Consider the following 20383-nt stretch of genomic DNA (forward strand, 5'->3'; position numbering starts at 1 on the left):
TTAACAGCCACATGTGGCTAATGACTACCATTACTAAACAGTACAGTTATGGAATTCTTAAACTGTAATGTCAAAATAACAACACTGGCAAGACTGATGGTGTTTCAGCTTCAAATTAAATGTTAAAATTAAATTACATATTACAAATAAAAGCCCCAAATCTGAAAATAACACAATGGAAAGAGGTGAGGCTATACCATGCTGATAAAATTTCATCTTTTAAGAAACTTGCTTTTTCTACAGAAGTAGCAAGTTTTATACTTCTGGAGTAGTATATAAAACTACTGTGGTACATACATGATTTAATTCAATTAGTAATAAAACTATGTATTTTATAATACTACAGTAGTTTTATACTATTACAGTATTATGACCTTATTAGATAATGACACGTTTCTGACTTTATATTGATAAATGTAGAAAACCTAAATGTCAAAATAAACAAAAGTTAAACTAAGATATACTTAAAAGGTCGAGTACATCATTAGCATAGGGACAATATTGCCACATGGAAAGACAGGAAATTTTCAAGGCAATAAACAAGATATATGATGTAATTTCAACAATATAAAAAAGGTCTATGTACTTTGAAAAAGTAGGAAGTAAACTCTAAATACTAAAAACATGCCCTTATTTTTACCCTATGAAGTATTTTAACTGAATTAAAATTCAATTCAAATAAAAAAATTAAAAAGTCCTTTCTTGGTCCTCCTCCCCTCTAATTTCATGAACTAGCATAAGAATGCCCCCTTTATTTCATCTGGGTATGTCTTACCTTCTCTGTTGGGTTCTCAAACACCTAAAGATTTCTGCTTTTCTTTCTGTCCCATTCCTCTCTTTACAGAGCCACATTCATTGGTACTTGATACTGCTAAATAAACTTCCCCTAAACTAGTTTATAAATAACTTAGTTTATAACAGTTTATAAACTAAATGCAGATTCCTCTTCTAGCAACTAGACATCAAGGATAGAGAAGACAAACCCAGAAGAGTTAAGCATTCACCGATTTATCAAACGAATCTCTAAATGTCAGGAGCTGTTAGAGGAGATGGAGATTCCAAGATGAATAAGACAGCTTTCAGCTACCCGTCTCAAAGAGAGTTGTGAAAATACTTACTATTAATAATTATTAAAGGACAGGTTGGGCTCAGTGGGTCACGCCTGTAATCCCAACACTTTGGCAGGGAGATGTGGGATCATTTGAGCCCGGGAGTTTGAGACTAGCCTAGGTAGCACAGTGAGACTCATCTCTACAAAAAAATAGAAAAATTAGCCAGGCCTGGTGGTGCACACCTGTAATCGTAGCTACAGGGGAGGCTGAGCCCAAGAAGTCAAAGCTGGCTGCCGTGAGCCGTGACTGAGCCACTACACTTCAGCCTGGGCGACAGCGACCTTATCTTAAAAAAAAAAAAAAAAAAAGGGCAGCCCACTCAAAACACTAACAGGGCATTCCCAAACTTTATGATGTAAACTCTTAAGTACTGAACCAAGGTTACAGAAGTACAAAGTAACGCATTATTGTAATCACATGTTTGTCTTCCCCAAACATGCGCGCCTCGCAAGAAAGAAGTGTCTTAACTTTTTAGGCACTGCTCCTATGTAACAGCAGGCACACAATATTTGTTGAATAAGTGAAGGGACAAACTGGACTCTGTCCTTGAAGAAGAGGACTACATGTGAAGAAAAACGCTATTAATTTCAAGGACATGAAAAAAGTATCAGGACGATTCAAATTAGAGATGATCCTCAGCTGGCATCTTTAACTGAAAGACGAAATGGGTATGGGACTCGACCCTATGACAGTTAATCAACCTGTGTTGATAAAGAATCAGCGCCTCAGCTGAGACTGTTCCGGGTTCGCCGCAGGTGGCAGAGGAGCTGGACGCCGTCTCCGCCCACCCGGAACAGGGGAGCCGGCCTGCCGGAATGCAACGAGGCAAGCGCTTCAGGTCGGGGGAAAGGTTCTGAGAGGAAACCAGGCTCGTCTCTGGGCCGTTTCCTGCGGCTGTCACCCTTCTCCCGCCACCTCTATGGTTGCAGGGAGGCCACGGCGTGAGCCCTCTGGACTCCCCCAACGGCCCAGCTCTCCCTCAGCACTTACTGCCAGAAGGGGCCCTCCAGGCAGCAGCGACCCCGGCCCCGGCTGCCAGGCGCCAAAGAAAGCACCTGGAGGCTGCCCGCAGCCGTCAGGCTCCCCAGAGCCTCCTGCTGTGTGTGCAGCTGCGCCCGGGAGCCCAGCTGCCCCATCGCCTCGGCGGGGACCGGCACCAACAGCATCGGTAGAACCCGCCCCATGGCCGCGGCGCCCCGGCTACCGCCGGCGGAAGCAGCACTGCCGGCTCCCTTCTCTGCAGCCATCTTGGCCCGGCCGTTACTTCCGGGCACTTTCGCCGGAACCTGATTGCGTCGTGGGCATGCGCGGTGTACGGAGCGGCTCACGCTCGGCCTCGTGACTCCCGCGGAGACCTCTCGGCTGTCTCCGGTCGGTTCCATTCCTTTCCTGTGGGGGGCAGTACCAGCCTCTATAGCAAAGCCACAACTGCTCTGGCCCCAGTCGCACTCTGCTTAACTACCCTGGCATGCTTGAAGGCCTAACCTAGCCTAGCAGGCCGTTGCAGCCGTTCTCGCTCTGTGCATTACCCTTTGCCTTGTTGGTCCAGCTGCCCCAGCTCCCCTGGAACCCAGTTCCTGCCTCTTTTCTTCGCTTTTCTTATTGTGCTGTTTGCTTACAGGCTCTGGGGTGGTGCCATTTCCTTGGTAGCATGGATCAAGTCTTACAGTGTGGATCCATAGTGAGGGTGTTGACCCGAAAGTTGAAGTCAAATAATATCCATTGTAACAGAGAGATGGGGTAAGTAAGGGGTGGAGATGGTAGAGCTCCTGTCTGTTTTCTCAGAGAAGTATGATCCAAGATCAAGAGGAAGGAGCAACGGGTTTGAGGTGAGAAGAGGAGTTGAATAGGCATTTTGGTAAAGTCTCCTAAAAGACAGCTGTAGCTGTACCTTCTTAACACATTTGCCACATTCAGAACATTTCCGCATAAATGTAACCTCTATTGACAGGCCTCCCTAAGCCATTCAACCTAAAGTCCCTTTTACTGCAGTCTCTCACCTTGTTTTGTTTTTAATCATAGTATTTATCACTACTTGATATTTTCTGCCAGTTCCTGTCCAATCAGAATGTAAACTTCAAAAGAGCAAGGACTTTGTTGCTCACCACTGTCCTTGCTAGTACCTAAAACAGTGCCCGTTTCATGAAAGGTACTCCAGCATTTGTTGATCAATGCATGACCTTATTTGTCAAAATAAAAGCAAACTTTTTTTTTTTTTTTTGAGATGGAGTCTTGCTGTGTCACCCAGACTGGAGTGCAGTGGCGGGATCTCAACTCACTGCAACTTCTGCCTCCCGGGCTCAAGCAATTCTCCTTCCTCAGCCTCCCCAGTAGCTGGGATTACAGGCACACACCACACCCAGCTAAATTTTTGTATTTTAGTAGAGACGGGGTTTCACCATGTTGACCAGGCTGGTTTCGAATTCCTGACCTCAGGTGAATTACCCATCCCAGCCTCCCAAAGTGCTAAGATTACAGATGTGAGCCACCGTGCCCGGCTGAAACTAAACATTTTATATCACAAGGGAGATATAGTCAACCTTCTAAGCTTAGCTGGGGCAGTTTTCTCTCTATAAAAAATGGCAACGTTAAAGCAATTTCAAAGGTTACACTTGTGTTAGCTACAAGGCCTTGTCCCTTATAATCAGGACATTCTTCTCATGCCTGTAAATCCCAGCACTTTGGGAGGCCAAGTTGGGAGGATCACTGGAGCCCACCCTTGCCAACATAGGGAGACCCTTGTCTCTACAAAAAAAATTAAAAATTTTTTTAGAGACAGTTTTGCTCTTGTTGGCCAGGCTGGAGTACAGTGGCGCAGTCTTGGCTCACTGCAACCTCCAACCTCTGCCTCCCGGGTTCAAACGATTCTCCTGCCTCAGCCTCCAAGTAGCTGGGATTACAGGCATGTGCCACCATGCCTGGCTGATTTTGTATTTTTAGTAGAGACGCAGTTTCTTCACATTGGTCAGGCTGGTCTCAAACTCCCGACCCTCAGGTGATCCGCCCGCCTTGGCCTCCCGGAGTGCTGGGACTACAGTCATGAGCCACTGCGCCTGGGCAAAAAAAATTTTTTTTTAAATACTAACTGGGTGTGGTGTCACATGCTTGTAATCCAAGCTACTCAGAAGACTGAGGTGGGAGGATCACTTGAGCCTGGAGGCAGTGAGCCATGATGGTGCCACTGCACTTCCACATGGGTGACAGAGTAACACCCTATCTTAAAGAAAAGCAAAAGGACATTCCTGGAGCACTCACACATAAGATAACCTTCATTACGGGTTTTAACTTACAAGCAAGTTCCAACACATCATTCTATTATCTCTTTAATTATACCTTATTATGCCATGTCTTATTTTTAGGCACATCATTTAGATTTTTGAAGAAAGGATATGAAAATGTTTGGGGAAGGGTTCTCCAATATATAACGGCTTAAGAAATGTCTTCGGACTCTCTGGATCCCTGTAAATACAGTCTATACAGCTAGTGTCTGATGATTCAACTTCCCACATATATGTATTCCAGAACAAACAGATCAGTAGATCCAGGCAAACCTATAAAGAGAACAGGTGTTAACTGCAAGCACAATTCTACTTTGCAAGCATTTATATGATTTGACTAGTATCTGACTCTAGCAGTAATTCTGAGGACAGAGATGACCATGTTATTCATGCCTATATCCTGGAATAGTTGTCCCTCAAGTATTTCTTGAATGAATGAATAATTCAGGTTCTTAAACTAATTCTTGCCTTCAAATAGCTTAGCACTATAAATGACCAAAGCGCCTAGAATGAAAGGTTGGCTGAAGACTTGGTCAAGACTGATTACACAGTAAATGTCAGTGTGTAGAACCACTTCTAAAAGCACATGTTCCTTCATGCTCATAATTTAAAAGAAGGAAGTAGTGAAGCAAGTAACAGAACATAGATTGGGCTTGAACAAGGGACTTTGACCTTGTTTCTGTGATGACTTACTCCATCCTGGCCTCCAGCTGCTGAACCAATTGTTTGTCCACGTGGTGACAGAACAGGGGAAGTAGGTTGCTGGGGAAAGCGAGGGGTTCTGCCAGAGAGGCTGTAGGCATTTGGGCTATTTCCCAGGCAATCAGAACCACCATGTCTGTCCTAGAGAGCATAAATATAAATATAAGCAAATAAATTTGCTTAAGAAACAGACTCAGGGCCAAGGTTATTATCTTTCCATTGCTACTACCGTTGTCCCCCACCCCCAGGTAGCAATTCAGAGGTAACATTTGCATGTTTGCTACATGCCAAGCAATGCTTAGTGCTTTACATATTTCCCTTCCTATTTAATCTTAAGAACTATGAGGGGTTAATACCATCATCCCTAGTTTGTAGATAAAGAAACAAACTAAGAGAAGTGAGAAGTGAAAGAACTTGCCCTAAAGTTATATTGCTAGTGAGTGATACAGTCAGAATTCAAACCTAGGTCTTTTTAAACTCTAAAGCTTGTCCCCTTAGGTACCATGTTATACTGCCTCCTAGAAGAAACCAAAACTCTAGGGCACTATTAAAAAAAAAAGCAGAACAACTACAACACTGCTACTTCTTTCTCTATCCAGCCTCCTCCTCAGTACTTGAAATGCCTCAGGAAATACTTCATCTGGCTCAGTCTGCACATCCCAGGGGTACTGAGATAGTATTTACAAGGCCTTTATGATCTTACCAAGCTGTATGGTCACTGTTGGGTTCCTCTAGGGAAGAATCCAGCGATACCAGCTGCTCCCCATGACTCAGTAGGGCATAGAGCAAAGATATTCCAAACTGCAAGGGACATACATATATTCCAGCGCAAAATGAGTTCACTCTCAGCATTTGGTGCTTTCCTGACTCTTATCTTCCCAACTAAAGGACAGGTTAACATTTAGAGATGGAGCCCAAGATATGCACAAGGGCTGTCAGGTTTTACACTGGTGAGCCAAAGAACTCTCTAACCTTTCCATAGGAATCACTGCTCTGAACTTTTCCAAAAGACACTCTTGGAGAGCTGATTAAATGCATATTTCTAGGCTTGACTCCTAGGAGTAGGAGGTTAGGAATGCCTCCAGGAATCTGAGGCAGGTAGTCTGTGGACTCCACTTTAAGAGGCACTTCTTTAAGCAAAGACCTTCAGTGTGGCATACATGAGATAATCCACTGGGATATTAAAAGACAGTATCAAAATTTTCACATCTAGAGTCTTTTCTTTAAAATTTTCTATCTTATATTTATTATATACCTATTGGCCGGGTGCAGTGGCTCATGCCCGTAATTCCAGCACTTTGGAAGGCCGAGGCAGGTGGATCACTTAAAGTTAGGCATTCAAGACCAGCCTGGCCAACATGGTGAAACCATGTCTCTACTAAAAATACAAAACTTAGCTGGGTGTGGTGGCACACACTTGTAATCCCAGCTACTTGGGAGGCTGAGGCAGGAGAATCACTTGAACCCAGGAGATAGAGGTTGCAGCGAGCCAAGATCGTGCCACTGCACTGCAGCCTGGGTGACAGAGTGAGACTATCTAAAAAATAAATGAAAAATATTTATTATGTACCTATTATTACTAGTGTTACATTTGGTTTATAAACACATGGGTAGTGTGGTTTAGAATGTTTTTTACTGACAGAGGTACACAAGAGTTTGGAGACCTGCTCTGGAGGCTCACATCAGCAGCAATCAGGGAGCTTATTAGAAAAACAGAGCCAGCACATGGGCCCCACCCCAGACCCACTGAATGACTGAGTGGGACCAAGGAGCTGGGTTTAATAAGCTGGCCAGGTGATCCTGTGCTTACTAGAAATTGAGAGGCACTGCAGAGGATAAGATTTGTGGAGAGATGAGACTGTCCCCCAACTTATCCCTTATCAGTGATACCAACCTGAAAGCCATCTATGGAAAAAAGCCTCCTAGACATGTTACCTGATTCTGAAGCACCACAGTGACTGGCCGCTCTGAGGAGCCAGGTGGCAACAGCATTAATCCCTGAAGTCCTTGGAGGAGTTCATGGAGGGTCAAGTGACTGATACATTTGCCCAGAGGTTTGAATAACATTTGTAGGGCCTGCAAGAAGATCAGTAAGCACCTCCTGAATCCCACTACAACTTCCCCTCCCCTTACCTTGCCTCCACAGGCCCTTCCATCGCTGACTGTCTTTGGCACATCTTGGTGAGGTTACTTACCGGGCTTGTCACCACTATGACTCTCCATCCCCAACACTGACACCTTCAGTACCTACTCGTCCTAGGATGCCTTCTCTAAGAAAAGCAGATAGGGGCTCAACATTTATCAGGGCGTCCTAATCTTTTACTCAGACCTCCTCAGCACACTGACACCTGTGCGACCATACACCTGTTGCTTTTTGTTTGTTGTACCTAAAGATGATCCACTGTTCCTGTAATAGTTCTGTAACTTTCTTGCCCGAGGGTGGCAAGGCCAGCATCCCTCACTGCGCCCAGCACCTTCTCTGGCATCTCTGGGGCATGTGGGGACTGGAGGGGAGATATGACCCCTAACCTATTCAGGAGACCATCCTCTTCTCCACTCAATGCCACAGTACCTGATCAGCCACATCCCTCCGGACCAGGAGGGGCAGATGATGGGTGATAGCCAAAAGAATGGTAATAGCCTGATCCTGGGCCAGGAAGGGGAGCAGCCGGGCCACCAGGGCCTTCCCCTTCCTCACAGAGAGCACCTGCAGGAAGCCATCTGCTGCCTCCCTACAAGGGAGAGAGGGGAACATTTTCAGAACTCTGCATCGAGGAGAGGGATACATGCCAGAAAGCAGAGGCAGAAGCAAGACCAGTGTCTTTGCTGCTCCTTCCCTACCTGGGCTGAGGTGGAACCCTCCCACACTCACTCCAGGTTGTTCTGCTCCTGGGTCTTTAAGGTCTGGAAGAGCTTCTCAACCTGGTTGCTTTGCTGCTCAGAAAAGCAGGGCTGTGGAGGCCTATACTTCCAGCCCTCCTCTATTTCTAGTAACTGAAGGAACATCTGGGAATTTGAGGGTGGAAAAAGAGGTAAATTTGGGTACTATCTCATTCTCAAAGGTAGGTTCAGAACTCGTCCCTAAACTGATACTCACCTTCTCAATCCGGTATAACACCCGAAGCCTCTGACTGCTTGCAGCTTCTATATCCTAGGAGAAGAGAGTCGCCAGCTATCAGCTATACTGCCACTGCCACTGCCACAGCCCCAGCCCAGGCCCCTGACTAGTTAGAGATTGAGCTGGAAAGGCTAGAAACCTTCCAAAGGGGAGAGAAAAAGGTCTGGGAAGATAATGCTCCCACCTGCTCTTGAGTTCCATGGGGTACAGCATCAATAGCTCGGCGAGGGCTGAAGCACGTCGACACAGCTACCTGGCCCAGGGAACCCTCGATTCGGACTACTGCATGAGAAGAGAGGCACATTTCCCTCCCTCTTCCCACGCTCTGTCCACTCAGATGCCCAGCCCAAGTCAGCAGGCCAGCCCTGACCCTACCGGACTCATAAGCCTCTGCCTTCTGAATGTAAGGCGTTACCAGCTTGAGGGACTCAACCTGGTTTCTTCGTCCGAGTAGCTCTTCGTCTACCTGCTTCTTCTCTAGCTTCTGGTAATATTCCTGAGAATGCATGGAATAGGAAACAAAAAAACAAAACTCTATATTAATCTTTTGATCTTAGAATTAAGTTTCTCAAGTGCAGCCTCTTAAGTTTTTTGTGTGTGTGTGTTATAAGTTTTGTTGTTTGACACAGGGTTTCCCTCTGTCACCCAGCTGGAGTGCAGTGGCACAATCTCTGGCTCACTGCAACCTCCCTGGCTCAAGTGATCCTCCCACTTCAGCCTCCTCAGTAGCTGGGGCCACAGGCACGTGCTACCATGCCTGGCTAATTTTTGTATTTTTGTAGAGATAGGATTTCACCATGTTGCCCAGGCTGGTCTTGAACTCCTGGACTCAAGCAATCAGCCCGCCTTGGCCTCCCAAAGTGCTGGGATTACGGGGCGAGCCACTGTGCCCAGACAAGCACAGCCTCTTAACATTCTTTCCCACAACAATCATTCCAGAAATGATGCTGATACCTTAGGCCCTCCTTGCAGTTATTCTAAAGTGTCTTAAGCACCCTAGGCCCCACATCACCCATCTTGGAATTCACATACCAAATACTTAAAGACTAGGTACCACCACCAAGTCTGATGAAAGGGCAGAGAGCAAAGTGGAGAGCCAGTGAGCAAACCTGTTCCAGCGTCTGTAACCTTCCTGCATTCCTCATGCCCTAGTACACACACTGCATACCACCTGTCCTCCCCACTTCCCCATTTTATCTTGTGACCTCACCTGTGCTTTCTACAAATCAGTTATCTGATGATATGAGGGCCATCCAGAGGTTGAAGAACAGAACTAGCCATAGGGATGTGTTTGTCGGTTGCCCTCTAGGCCAGTTTTATACTTCTGTGGATTCACTCAGCAGCTCTGACATTTTCTTAAAGTTGAGAAATGCTAAACTGAAATCCACTGACAAGCCAAACAAGGATTTGAAAAAGGCTCTTTTGTTTAGAAGCAATGCCAAAAAGGTGAGAGTACAAAACTATTTCACTTTCAGTGACCCTTGCAGAAAACGGAGGGCTTTTGAAGCTTGGTGGAAAGAAAGGAAAAATACCTAATGTAAATGAGAAGGGAATAAGGATGGGGCCCTGGATGGGAGGCTCACAGATGTTGAAGTGAAAGTGAAACAGCTAGCCGGGCGCAGTTGCTCAGTTGTTCACACCTGTAATGTCAGCACTTTGGGAGGCTGAGGTGGGTGGATCACTTGAGGTCAGAAGTTCAAGACCAGCCTGGCCAACATGGTGAAACCCCGTCTCTACTAAAAATACAAAAATTAGCTGCGTATGGTGGTGCATGCCTGTAATCCCAGCTACTTGGGAGGCTGAGGCAGGAGAATCACCTGAACCCTGGAGGTGGAGGTGGCAATGAGCTGAGACTGTGCCACTGCACTCCAGCCTGGATGACAGTGGGAGACTGTTTCAAAAACAAACAAAACAAAAAAACCACAATAGCCTAGACAACCCAGAAACTTGTGGACAAAGACTTGCCCCATAAATCAAGGCAGAAGGAAGCAGGGGAAAATGAGTGAAAATGTCTGCTGTTGTTTGTTCAGTTAAACAAACTGAATCCCACTATTTGTAACATCCCTGTGCTTTAGATCTAAAAAGTGAAAGTAGATGAATATAACAAGACATTTCTAAGCATACAAAGGTGGGAAAGTCCATATTTCCTGGGTGAACAGGGAAAATTCTTAGCAAAGAGTGGAGACAAAACCTAAGTGTGTTTGGGGAACTGGAAATAATCAGTTGGCTGAAACGTAGGAGGAGAGAGAGAAATGAGCTTGGGATGTCAATTTTAGAAATATGGCCCCCATCCTGTAGTGATTCTCTCTCCCACCTGAACAGACATGAACTCTATGAGCAGAAGAGAGGATCAGAGAGGGCCCGGGAGTCCAGGCCCGTTTGACCCAAGGTCAGAGGCAGGGCTGAGTACTGTGGGGCTCACCTGGTAGTAGTAATCATCCAGGCGGGGGTTTATACTCTGCAGTTGCACCATCTGCACTTTTATCACCCAGTCCTTCTCTTTTCTGGTCATGAGGTTAGCATAGGGGTCTGGCTGCTGAGACCAAGGCTTCTTGGCTGGGGGACTTTAAGCCAGGAAGAACAACCCTTTAGATTTACCCACCACTGCCACTTCCTAAGGAGTGTGGTGAGCAGGAAGTGGGGCTCTCTGGGAAGGATGGAGCAAGCACAGAGGTGGGCAACAGTATGAGAGTTTTAACCACCAAATGGGAGCTTTGAGGGAGACGACTGGTCACAAGGGGAGACCCAGCATGCAGGTGGGTTCCCCTCAACCCTGCTGCTGGTCTGGGCTGTACCTTGGTGTTTGACTGTGCTGCTGCTGCTGCAAGATCCGTTGGTGCTGAGGGTGGAGCTGGGTCAGATGACTGGGAAGACAAGAAGTAACTTGAGCTGGGTGAAAGGAAGCTCTCAGTTCTCTGCCCCCTCCATTCATTCAGCGCAGGTCAGCTAAGGTGAACATCTAAGGAACCTCATCTTTAGGTACTTTCCCAAAGTCGGCCACATGGCACATCATAGTCCTAGACCCATAGGGCTCCCAAGCTCCTTCAACATCTATTTTCCTGCAATTTGGCTGCAGGAAATCTTGGCACAGTAGAAAACCTTTTGGCCTGGTCATCAGGAGTTCTGAATCCTAGTGGCAGTTCCATCATGCTAGCTGATTGCAAACAAATTTTTATTTTTAATTTTTTTTGAGACAGTCTCCCTCTGTCATCCAGGCTGGAGTGCAGTGGCACAGTCTCAGCTCACTGCAACCTCTGGCTCCTGGGTTCAAGCAATTCTCCTGCCTCAGCCTCCCAAGTAGCTGGGATTACAGGCTCCTGCCACCATGCCCAGCTCATTTTTATATTTTTAGTAGAGACAGGGTTTCACCATGTTGTCCAGGCTGGTCTTGAACTCCTGGCCTCAAGTGATCCTCCCACCGCGGCCTTCCAGAGTGCTAGGATTACAGGCGTGAGCCACAGCACCTGGCTTTAAATAAGTTTTTAATCTTCCTTGGGCTACATTTGTGAGGGAGAAGGAATTACACTATACCTCAGACTTCTCTTACTAGATTTCTGTTTTCCTGTGGCAACTGGTAGGCACGGTCCCCACCCCTCCTCAGCCAGCACCTCCTGCGAACCTCAAATCAGTACCTGAACCTAGGGGGCCACGAGGTCAGCAGGCTGCAGAAAAGAGTTGGGTCTGGTGAGGGCAGCTGAGGTCCAAAGTGCCGTGCTGGAGAGCTGGTGCTGGGAAATGTAGGCCAGAAAGGGATGGGCGACAGGTAGTCCAAGGTCTGAGAGAGGAATTAAGAGCTCTGGGAGAATGCCATCTCCACCAAAAGAATGCTGCTGTTGTTTTGAGGGCTCAGTTCCTTTCCTGCCTTTTCCCCTCAAGAACTTCACCCAACATTGTGCCATCTTGTGAGTCCCTCAAGGCAGCTTTGAGGGCACCAGACTGTGGTTCCGGCCCTTGTTTCTTTTCTTTCCTTTTCCTTTTTTTTTTTTTTTGAGACAGAGTCTCACTCTGTCGCCCAGGCTGGACTGCAGTGGCATGATCTCTGCTCACTGCAAGCTCCGCCCCCTGGGTTCACGCCATTCTCCTGCCTCAGCCTCCTGAGTAGCTGGGATTACAGGCATATACCACCAAGCCTGGCTTTTTTTTTTTTTTTTGTATTTTTAGTAGAGACGGTGTTTCACCATGTTAGCCAGGATGGTCTCGATCTCCTGACCTTGTGATCCACCCGCCTCAGCCTCCCAAAGTGCTGGGATTACAGGCGTGAGCCACCACACCCAGCCCTACCCTTATTTCAACAGGGCTTGACTAGGAAGCAGCTCTTTATTCCCTGACAATGTGGGGTCATGTGCTTTTCCTACTATTTGGAAAGTCAACACCTCTCACTCTCCTCTCTATGATAGCCTTCTCTTGGGCTGTTTTCAGCCGCTGGGGCAGTACTCATCTGTTTTTTTCTGACTCACTTGAAGCCCTCCTCAAAACTCTAATTCTTTCTAGTTCTCCCTGCAGGATATCATCATTCTTGAATTCCTCTACCCCAGGCCATGTTCCCATTACACAGTTAATTGAAGGGCAGGTGCTCTTTCCAGCTAAGGGCTGGCCATCTACTGAAAGATTGCCTAAGGCAGTAGTAGTTTGTCCTTGTTCATACACATGGCCAGTTGTCCTAGTACCACATATGAAGGTGTCTATCCATGCCCATGGTTGGGCACACCACCTCTGTCATTTATCAAGCTCCTTTATGCTGGGGCAACTCCCACCTCCCATACCCATACCTCACTTTGGGTGCCTTAACTCCAGACCAGGGTTGGGGCCAGATTGAACATAATGGATGGAATCCTCACTATGCATGGTATGAAGGCTGCAGTAGACTCACCTGCCACAGAAAATGCAAGGAGGCAAGTGACATTCCCAGCACACCAGGGGCCTTGACTCCAGGGGAGCTGAGCAGAGTTCTCTGGAACAGGAGGGAGGAACCAGGCTTGAATGGGCCTCTGTAGTGTCTTCTACATTCACCTGTGTTTTTGAGGAGGTGGACGGAGGCAGCAAGACCAGCTATTCCAACATCCAGGGCAGTGGCAACTTGGCCCTCCCTCAGGTTCAAAGTCAACTGGGCCAGGATCCCTCTCCCTCTCCTGGGAGGAATAAGACTACTGCAGTGGTCCTCCCTTATTCAAGAGAGATACGTTCCAACACCCCCAAGGGATGCCTGAAACTGGATAGTACTAAACCCTGTGTAGTGCTTTTTCTTATATATACACACCTATGATAGTTCATATTTAAAAATTTTTTTTTTTTAGAGTCAGGGTCTTGCTCGGACACCCAGACTGGAGTGCAGTGGCACTATCATAGCTCACTGCAGGCTCAAACTCCTGAGCTCAAGCCTGCCTCCTGCTTCAGACTCCTAAGTAGCTGGGACTACAGGCATGTACTACCATATCTGGCTAATTTTTGAATTTTTTTTTTTTTTTTTTTTGATAGCGACAGGGTCTTGCTTTGTTGCCCAGGCTGGTCTGGAACTCCTGGCCTCAAGCAATCCTCTCAAAGTGCTGGGATTACAGACATGAGCCACTGCACCTGGCCAGTTTAATTTATGAATTAGATTCAATAAGAAGTGAACAAGACAAATAGAACAGTTATAACGATATACTGTAATAAAACTTATGTGAATGTAGTCTTTTAAAATACCTTATTGTACTATACTCGCCTATTTTCAGACTATAGTTGACCAAGGGTAACTGAAATGGCAGAAAGTGAAACCATGGACTACTGTATCTTAGTAGTAGGTTGAAGGAAGGTCTGATTCACCTCATATCGACATGGGAGTCCTTGTCCTTCTCCACTAGTTATGGGATCCAAGGGAACAAATACCAGGAATGGACTAATGAGACAGAGGCCCAGGATCAGGCAAAGATGACTCACCTTTAACACTAGTAGCAGGGCCACCGCCTGTGGGCGATGCACAGCTCTGCTAGGACCTGGTTTTAAGGCAAGAACAGCATCAGAAATGAAGTGGAAGACAGGAGAAAGAGGGAAGGAGAGAGTCCCTAGTTCAGGTTCAAGGCTTAAAAACGAAGTGTTAATCCAGAACTTGCCTTGAAAAAGGGTGGAAAAGAGAAGAGGAATGTTTAGTGACAGCCTGTGAGCCACAGACAATTCAGGACAACCCTCTCCCATTCCCTCCTGCCATGGTACCTGGGTGTTATGGACAGCACCAAGTACAGCTGGATCCCCAAGATCATTCTCTTCCTCCTCTTCCTCCTCCAGGTCTGGGTCCAGATCCTCCTCCTCCTCCTCTTCCTCCTCCTCCCCTTCATTCTCTTCTTCTTTTTCCAAGTGGCAGGCAGACACCAGCTCCTCCTCAGGAGCCAAAGGGCCACAGGTCTTACCTGGCCCTTGGTTTAAGTGTGGGCCAGAGGAGAAGGTAAAATGGGGGCTCAGGTGTGAGTCTTGTCTAGAGAGGCTACTACTCAATAGCACTTCTGTTCTTAAGCCATCTCCAGCACCACCTTTGAACATAATGCCTCCTGTCCTGTGGGTTTAACTCAGCCTCCCCTCTCCCAAGTTCCCCTGAACCATCCCCTAGTAAGTCAAATGAAACCTGAGCCAGGTGTGGTGGCTTGTGCCTGTAGTCCCAGGTACTTGGGAGGCCAAGGTGGGAAGATCATTTGGGCCCAGGAGTTTGAGATCAGCCTGGGCAACACAGTGAGACCCTGTCTCTAAATAACAATTTAAAAAGCAAACAAAAGGAACCTGGCAGATACCAAACACCTTCACTTTCACATCACCTCTTCAATTGCTTAAGTTCTAGCACAGCCTTTTCCATCTGCTCTGCCCCAGCCAACGCCCTTTCTCTTGCCTCTTTGAACAAGTTCCAGCTGCCCCGACTCACTGCAATTTAACCCTACTGTGTGCCATATACTTTACGTGCATATGTTCATTTAATAGTCATATGAGGCTGTCCTGGGTTGTTATGGATAATTTTGCTAGGTTGGTGAGAAAAATAAAGCCCAGAAGAGTGACCTCTCAGTCACCCACTGTAATATAATTAGCAAGTGGAAGAATTGGGAATGACTTCCGGTGACTCTGGCCATCCAAGCCCATACGTGAAACAGACCAGCAAGCTCTGCATGCTGGGGCATTTATATAACACCACGGCCCACTTGTTGATACCTTCAAGGCATTTCATCTTGGTAGGCTGGTGGACTTCCTTCTTGGCTGTGTCCTCCAGTGAAAGAGCATTGCCAGCCTCTGGAAGGTAAACCTGAGACAAGAAAGAGGCCAAGAGGCACCATTGTCGGTAAGGATGATATGGCACCCTAAAACAGCCATGGAATCCTCCCAGCAAGATGGTTAGAGAATTCTTGGCCATGGTCTTGAGGAGAGAGACCCTGGGGTCTCAGACTGCCATAAACCCCCACCCTCCCAGCTCAGCTCTAGGGAGCTGTCCCACAAAGGGACAGAAATGAGGGACAGGCTAGGAGAAGGAAGAGAAGTACTTCCCAACGGACATCACCAGTCACCGTCCGAGTGTGGTGATGCCTTGCTGCCGACACCCACCATCTGACTGTTGCTGCCCTTTCTGTTTAAGTTATTCATAGCAGCCTGGGCCAGGACCTGTTTGCTGCTCCTGCCTTTAAAAGTCCCAGCTCCTCCCCTGCTTACCCATTAAAGGGCCAGCATCTTCCAACCTTTGGGGCCTGATGGAAATATGAGAACATAGTTTAATGATTAAAAAAATCCTTGAACAGAGAAAAGACATAAATTGCATTTTAGCCATCCATGGTTTTTAGTATAGTTTATTGGGATTGATATTTGGGGGCAGATATTTAAAAAGAGGATCCCTGTTTTCCACACCCTTCATTGGTACTTTGTTAGGTTGCATTTCATTTAATCCCTCGGTTTTGCTTCAACAAACTTGGATAGGAAAGTCCTGGGTAGATCCTGGGGAGGATGCCTAGCAACCAAGTTCCTGGTGCTTCAGGGCAGCGTACTTGAAGCCCTCAGGTCCACCTGATGATGCTTGCTCTTCACCGGGTCATGTGAGCTTAAGTCAGCTACTCAGCTCGGACTGATGAGAGACCCCTGTGAATTTGGAAGCCAGATCTTCACGGTAAAAACACTTTTGCATGAGATACACAATCTTACGTCTTCTTGGCTGCTCTAATGGCAAACTGGTCCAGAAGCTCAGGAGTAAAAACAAATCAACAACAACAAAAACAGAACCATAGCCGCTCCTGGTAGGCAAAACCCAACACCCTCCCAAGCCTCATCTAACCCTTGGTTCTGTGCCCACATCCTGTGTCCAGCTGAAACCCACATGACTTTGTAGAACTTCTGAATAAAAATAAAAAGTAAGTTAATTTCCCTACATCAAAAATGAAAGTTAGGATCCTCTTGTCATCGTGATAAGATCATGATTCTCGGTGCCTTTAAAGGAAAATATTTGTTTCAGAAGTTTTACTGCAGGTCATAAACGATATGGGTGGGGGAACAAATGTAAGTAGCTTGAAAGTTACTGAAAAACTTCTCATATATCTGAATTGGGTTCTGACCTTTTTTTTTTTTTTTTTTTTTGAGATAGCATCTCACTCTGTCACCCAGGCTAGAGTGCAGTGGCATGATCTGGGCAGCCTCCATCTCCCGGGTTCAAGAGATTCTCCTGCCTCAGCCTCCCGAGTAGCTGGGATTATAGGCAGCCACTACCATACCCAGCTAATTTTTGAATATATATATTTTTTTCAGTAGAAACAGCGTTTTGCCATGTTGGCCAGGCTTGTCTCAAACTCCTGACCTCAAGTAATCCACCTGCCTTGGCCTTCCAAAGTGCTGGGATTACAGGCACGAGCCACCACACCCGGCCAGGTTCTGGCCTTTTTGGTAATGTTATTCAGCTGTTTCTCTCAGGCACTTCCTAATAACGTACTTTGGCACTATTAACCAAAGGACCAAATGGTGAATTTCAGTGTTCTAGAGGTGATTCATCAGGTTGTTGTAGAGATAGATCTTAAGGAGAAACTTGTTGCATGAAGATTTTCATTCTGAAGGGACTTCTGGTATTGACTAGTACCAAAGCAGGTGGATTAGGGCTCAGTCTTTGAGATCACAGCCCTGCCCTGGCTGTTCGGAGTTTCACTTGGGACCTACTGTTTTTTATGAAGGTCCCCTGCCCTTATCTCATATGTCTACTGATCCTCTAGATGTTCTAACTTTCCTGCCATCATTTAGTTATGTTAAGTTTAAGCCAAGCCTATGCTAGGTTTGGGGTACACAATGAATAAAGCAGATGCTTCCCACAGCCTCTTAGAGCTTCTTCTAGAATAAGAAGTACACACAGGTACACAGGATTGTTGGATCAGATTTTAAAAAGACATTAGAGTGACTCATACCTGTAATCCCAGCACTTTGGGAAGCTGAGGCAGGAGGATCATTTGAGCCCAGGAGTTCAAGACAAGCCTGGGCAACATAGGAAGACTCCGTCTCTATTAAACAATTTTTCTTAAAGAAAAAAAATGACATTAGAAATATTTAAATTTGCTGCATAAAACACTTTTATGGGGAGATTTTTAAATCCATTGTTTCAGGTTATTTAACAGCAGTAGATCTAGTCTGGCTTTCAATTTCTTCTTGAGTTTTAAGTTATATATCTTCTAGGAATTTGTCTATGTGTCCATTTCTTGTAAATTTTCAAATTTGTTGGCATAAAGTTGTTCATAGTATAAGAGTATTTAAAAATCCATGCTATAACTATACTTTGTCTTTCCTACCCCCTTTTATTTACTTATTTTGAGACAGAGTCTTGCCTGTCACCCAGGCTGGAGTGCAGTGGCACAGTCTCAGCTCACTGCAACCTCCACCTCCCGTGTTCAAGCAATTCTTCTGCCTCAGCCTCCAAAGCAGCTGAGATTACAGGTGCATACCACCATGCCTGGCCAATTTTTGTATTTTTTTTTTTTAGTAGAGATGGGCTTTCGCCATGTTGGGCAGGCAGGTCTCCAACTCCTAGCTTCAAGTGATCCACCTGCCTTGGCCTCCCGGAGTGCTAGAATTACAGGCGTGAGTCACTGCGTCCGACCCTTTGTCTCTCTTTTTATTCCTAATATTATTCATCTCCTCCTTTGTTCTTCTTTCCAGAGTTTGTCTGTTTTATTAGTCTTTTAAAAGAACCATATATGTCAGGTTTCCTTCAGGAAATAGATGGTGTACTAAAACTGGATAATCTAGTAAAGAGATATTTATAAAAGTATAGAAAGAGTATAGTGAAACCACAAGTAATAGCAGAATCCCCTGGGACTGGGACAAGAGGATGGAACAGTCACCAGAACCTGGAGAGAGAGAAGGCTGCCTGGCTTCAGATAATGTCAGCATCTGTGCCGTATGAGTTCCAATGTGGCAGCCCTCTCCTAAATTATACCCATTCCTCTGGATCTGGGATCTGCTCCCTCCCCTTTCCCCTGAGGTCTGGGGGTGGGAAAGGCTCCCCACTCTTGCTAGTTCCAGGGTGCTTCACTGTCCTTTGCAAGTTTCCTGTTCACAGCTTGACGAATATTCCCTTTCGGACATGCTCCTCAGTTACAGCACTTGAATGTGCCATCTGCTTCCTGTTGGGAGCATGACTGACACTGCTCCATCACCAGCCTGCTGAACTGTTCTTTAATTTGTCCTTGTTCAGCTTCCTCTCCCATCCATCTCTCATTAGTGATTCTAAAAGATAGGGATTATCCTCCAGTCCTCCACACAACTCCCATCTTTTCTCTCAGCAGTCAACCTCACCTCTTATGTTATGGGGAAAATAGAGGCCATTGGGGCTGATCTACTTCAATTCATACTTAGAGGAAATTATACACAGCCACAGGCCTCCTCACCTTGCACTTCCAGGTGGGGGGCCCTCCTCCTCTTCAAGTCCAGACTCTCTTCCTGGATGTTTGGCCCTTCAGCCACTTCTCTCTGTGTCTTGAACCTCTCTGTTTTCCCCTCTTTTTCTTAGAGTATAGCATAGAAATATCAGGATGTGTCCACTTCTTGGAGACAAATCCCCGTCTTGTTTTTGTTCCTTATTTTAACTGCCCTTTAGGTCTCTCCTACCCAACAAACCAAAACTTCTCCATTTCCTCACATCATTCCTTCAACTGTTGCTTTCTGGCTTTTGACTCCATCATAGTGGTGGCAACAGGGACAAACAGACATAATCTCCATAAGCCCCTTCAATACTTTTTCTGGACAATTGGCAATTATTTGACATGTTAGTGCTCTGCAAATGCAGGGTCAAGACAAGTCCCCTACCCTTACTTCCACCTAGATGCCACCTATATAATTCTCGGGTTAAAAAATATATATCTGGAGCTACCATTACTAGTTACTCTGCAGAGACTTTTCTCGATACCATTACCAATGATTTTTCTTTCTTTCTTTTTATTTTTAGAGATGGGGTCTCGCTCTTTCACCCAGGCTGGAGTGCAGTGGCGTGATTATAACTCACTGCGAACTTGAACTTCTGGACTCAAGCAATCCTCCTGCCTCAACCTTCCAAGTAGCTGGGACTATGGCGTACACAACCACACCCAGCTAATTTTTAAAATTTTTGTAGAGATGGCATCTCACTTTGTTGCCCAGACTGGTCTCAAACTCCTGGGCTCAAGTTGTCCTCTCACCTTGGCCTCCCAAAGTGCTGGGATTACAGATGTGAGCCACCTCTCTCGGCTGTGATTTCTTAACTGTAAGTGCAAAAGACATATTTCAGTGCTGACCTTAGCTGAAGTCTCTCAGCATTCAACACTGCTGATCATGTCCTCCTTGGATCTTTGCGCTCCCACAGCTTCCCAACACTTGTGTCCTGGCTCTTCCCATACCTCTTGGGTCATCTTTCTTTGGCCCTTTTCCTGCTCCCTTTATCTTCTTCCCATCCCTTGAATATCCACTTCCTCAGGCTACTTCTCAGTCCTCTATATATCAAAAATTCTTAATCTGAGGATCCCCTGAAATTGTGTATATGTTGGTGTGGTTTTCAATATGTTCAGTTTTCTGGAAAGAGCATCCATAGCTTTTATCACGTCCCAAAGGGATCAAGGATCCGCAAAGGTTAAATCCTCTGCAACCTGATATCCCTGGGCAATCTCATCTCATGCTGATGATTTCCAAGTTCTTTTGTCAGATCGGACACTCCCCAACTTACAACACCT

The 20383-nt window shown here is 46.1% G+C and overlaps 2 protein-coding genes across 4 annotated transcripts in view; both read right to left on the reverse strand.

The window, feature by feature from the left end:
- Positions 1–2384, reverse strand: part of SPG11 (SPG11, spatacsin vesicle trafficking associated) — a 104536-nt gene extending 102152 nt beyond the window's left edge. For both annotated transcript variants that reach the window (XM_025389760.1, XM_025389759.1), the window contains exon 1: positions 2103–2384. In XM_025389760.1, coding sequence (XP_025245545.1) covers positions 2103–2359 — 257 coding nt within the window. In that variant the 5' untranslated portion in view covers positions 2360–2384. The remainder of the gene's footprint in view (positions 1–2102) is intronic.
- A 2035-nt stretch (positions 2385–4419) lies between these two features.
- Positions 4420–15787, reverse strand: PATL2 (PAT1 homolog 2). 2 transcript variants are annotated; one of them, XM_025390326.1, is made up of 16 exons: positions 15765–15781; positions 15378–15468; positions 14400–14599; positions 13081–13161; positions 11843–11985; positions 11006–11074; positions 10633–10774; positions 8586–8706; positions 8395–8492; positions 8190–8243; positions 7965–8098; positions 7665–7824; positions 7028–7168; positions 5796–5893; positions 5084–5233; positions 4420–4663 (listed from the first exon to the last, which is right to left on the reverse strand). In XM_025390326.1, the coding sequence occupies exons 1-16, from the start codon at positions 15765–15767 to the stop codon at positions 4645–4647; spliced, it is 1704 nt and encodes a 567-aa protein (XP_025246111.1). In that variant the 5' UTR covers positions 15768–15781; the 3' UTR covers positions 4420–4644. The 2 variants fall into 2 exon arrangements, with proteins under 2 accessions (XP_025246111.1, XP_025246112.1); XM_025390327.1 differs by lacking the exons at positions 13081–13161; positions 14400–14599 and adding an exon at positions 13221–13339 and having other exon boundaries at positions 10633–10857; positions 15765–15787.
- Positions 15788–20383: the final 4596 nt, after the last annotated feature.

The sequence above is a fragment of the Theropithecus gelada genome, chromosome 7a, assembly GCF_003255815.1.
Source record: "Theropithecus gelada isolate Dixy chromosome 7a, Tgel_1.0, whole genome shotgun sequence".
NCBI lineage: Eukaryota > Metazoa > Chordata > Mammalia > Primates > Cercopithecidae > Theropithecus > Theropithecus gelada.

What these genes read in the sequence shown, in the direction of transcription:
- PATL2 (XM_025390326.1), bottom strand. An exon ending in GTGCTGTCCATAACACCCAG is followed by an intron (nt 13,162 to 14,399) that starts GTACCATGGCAG and finishes CTCCTGTTCCAG; the next exon opens with AGAACTCTGCTCAGCTCCCC. An exon ending in CCTTGCATTTTCTGTGGCAG is followed by an intron (nt 11,986 to 13,080) that starts GTGAGTCTACTG and finishes TTCCTCTCTCAG; the next exon opens with ACCTTGGACTACCTGTCGCC.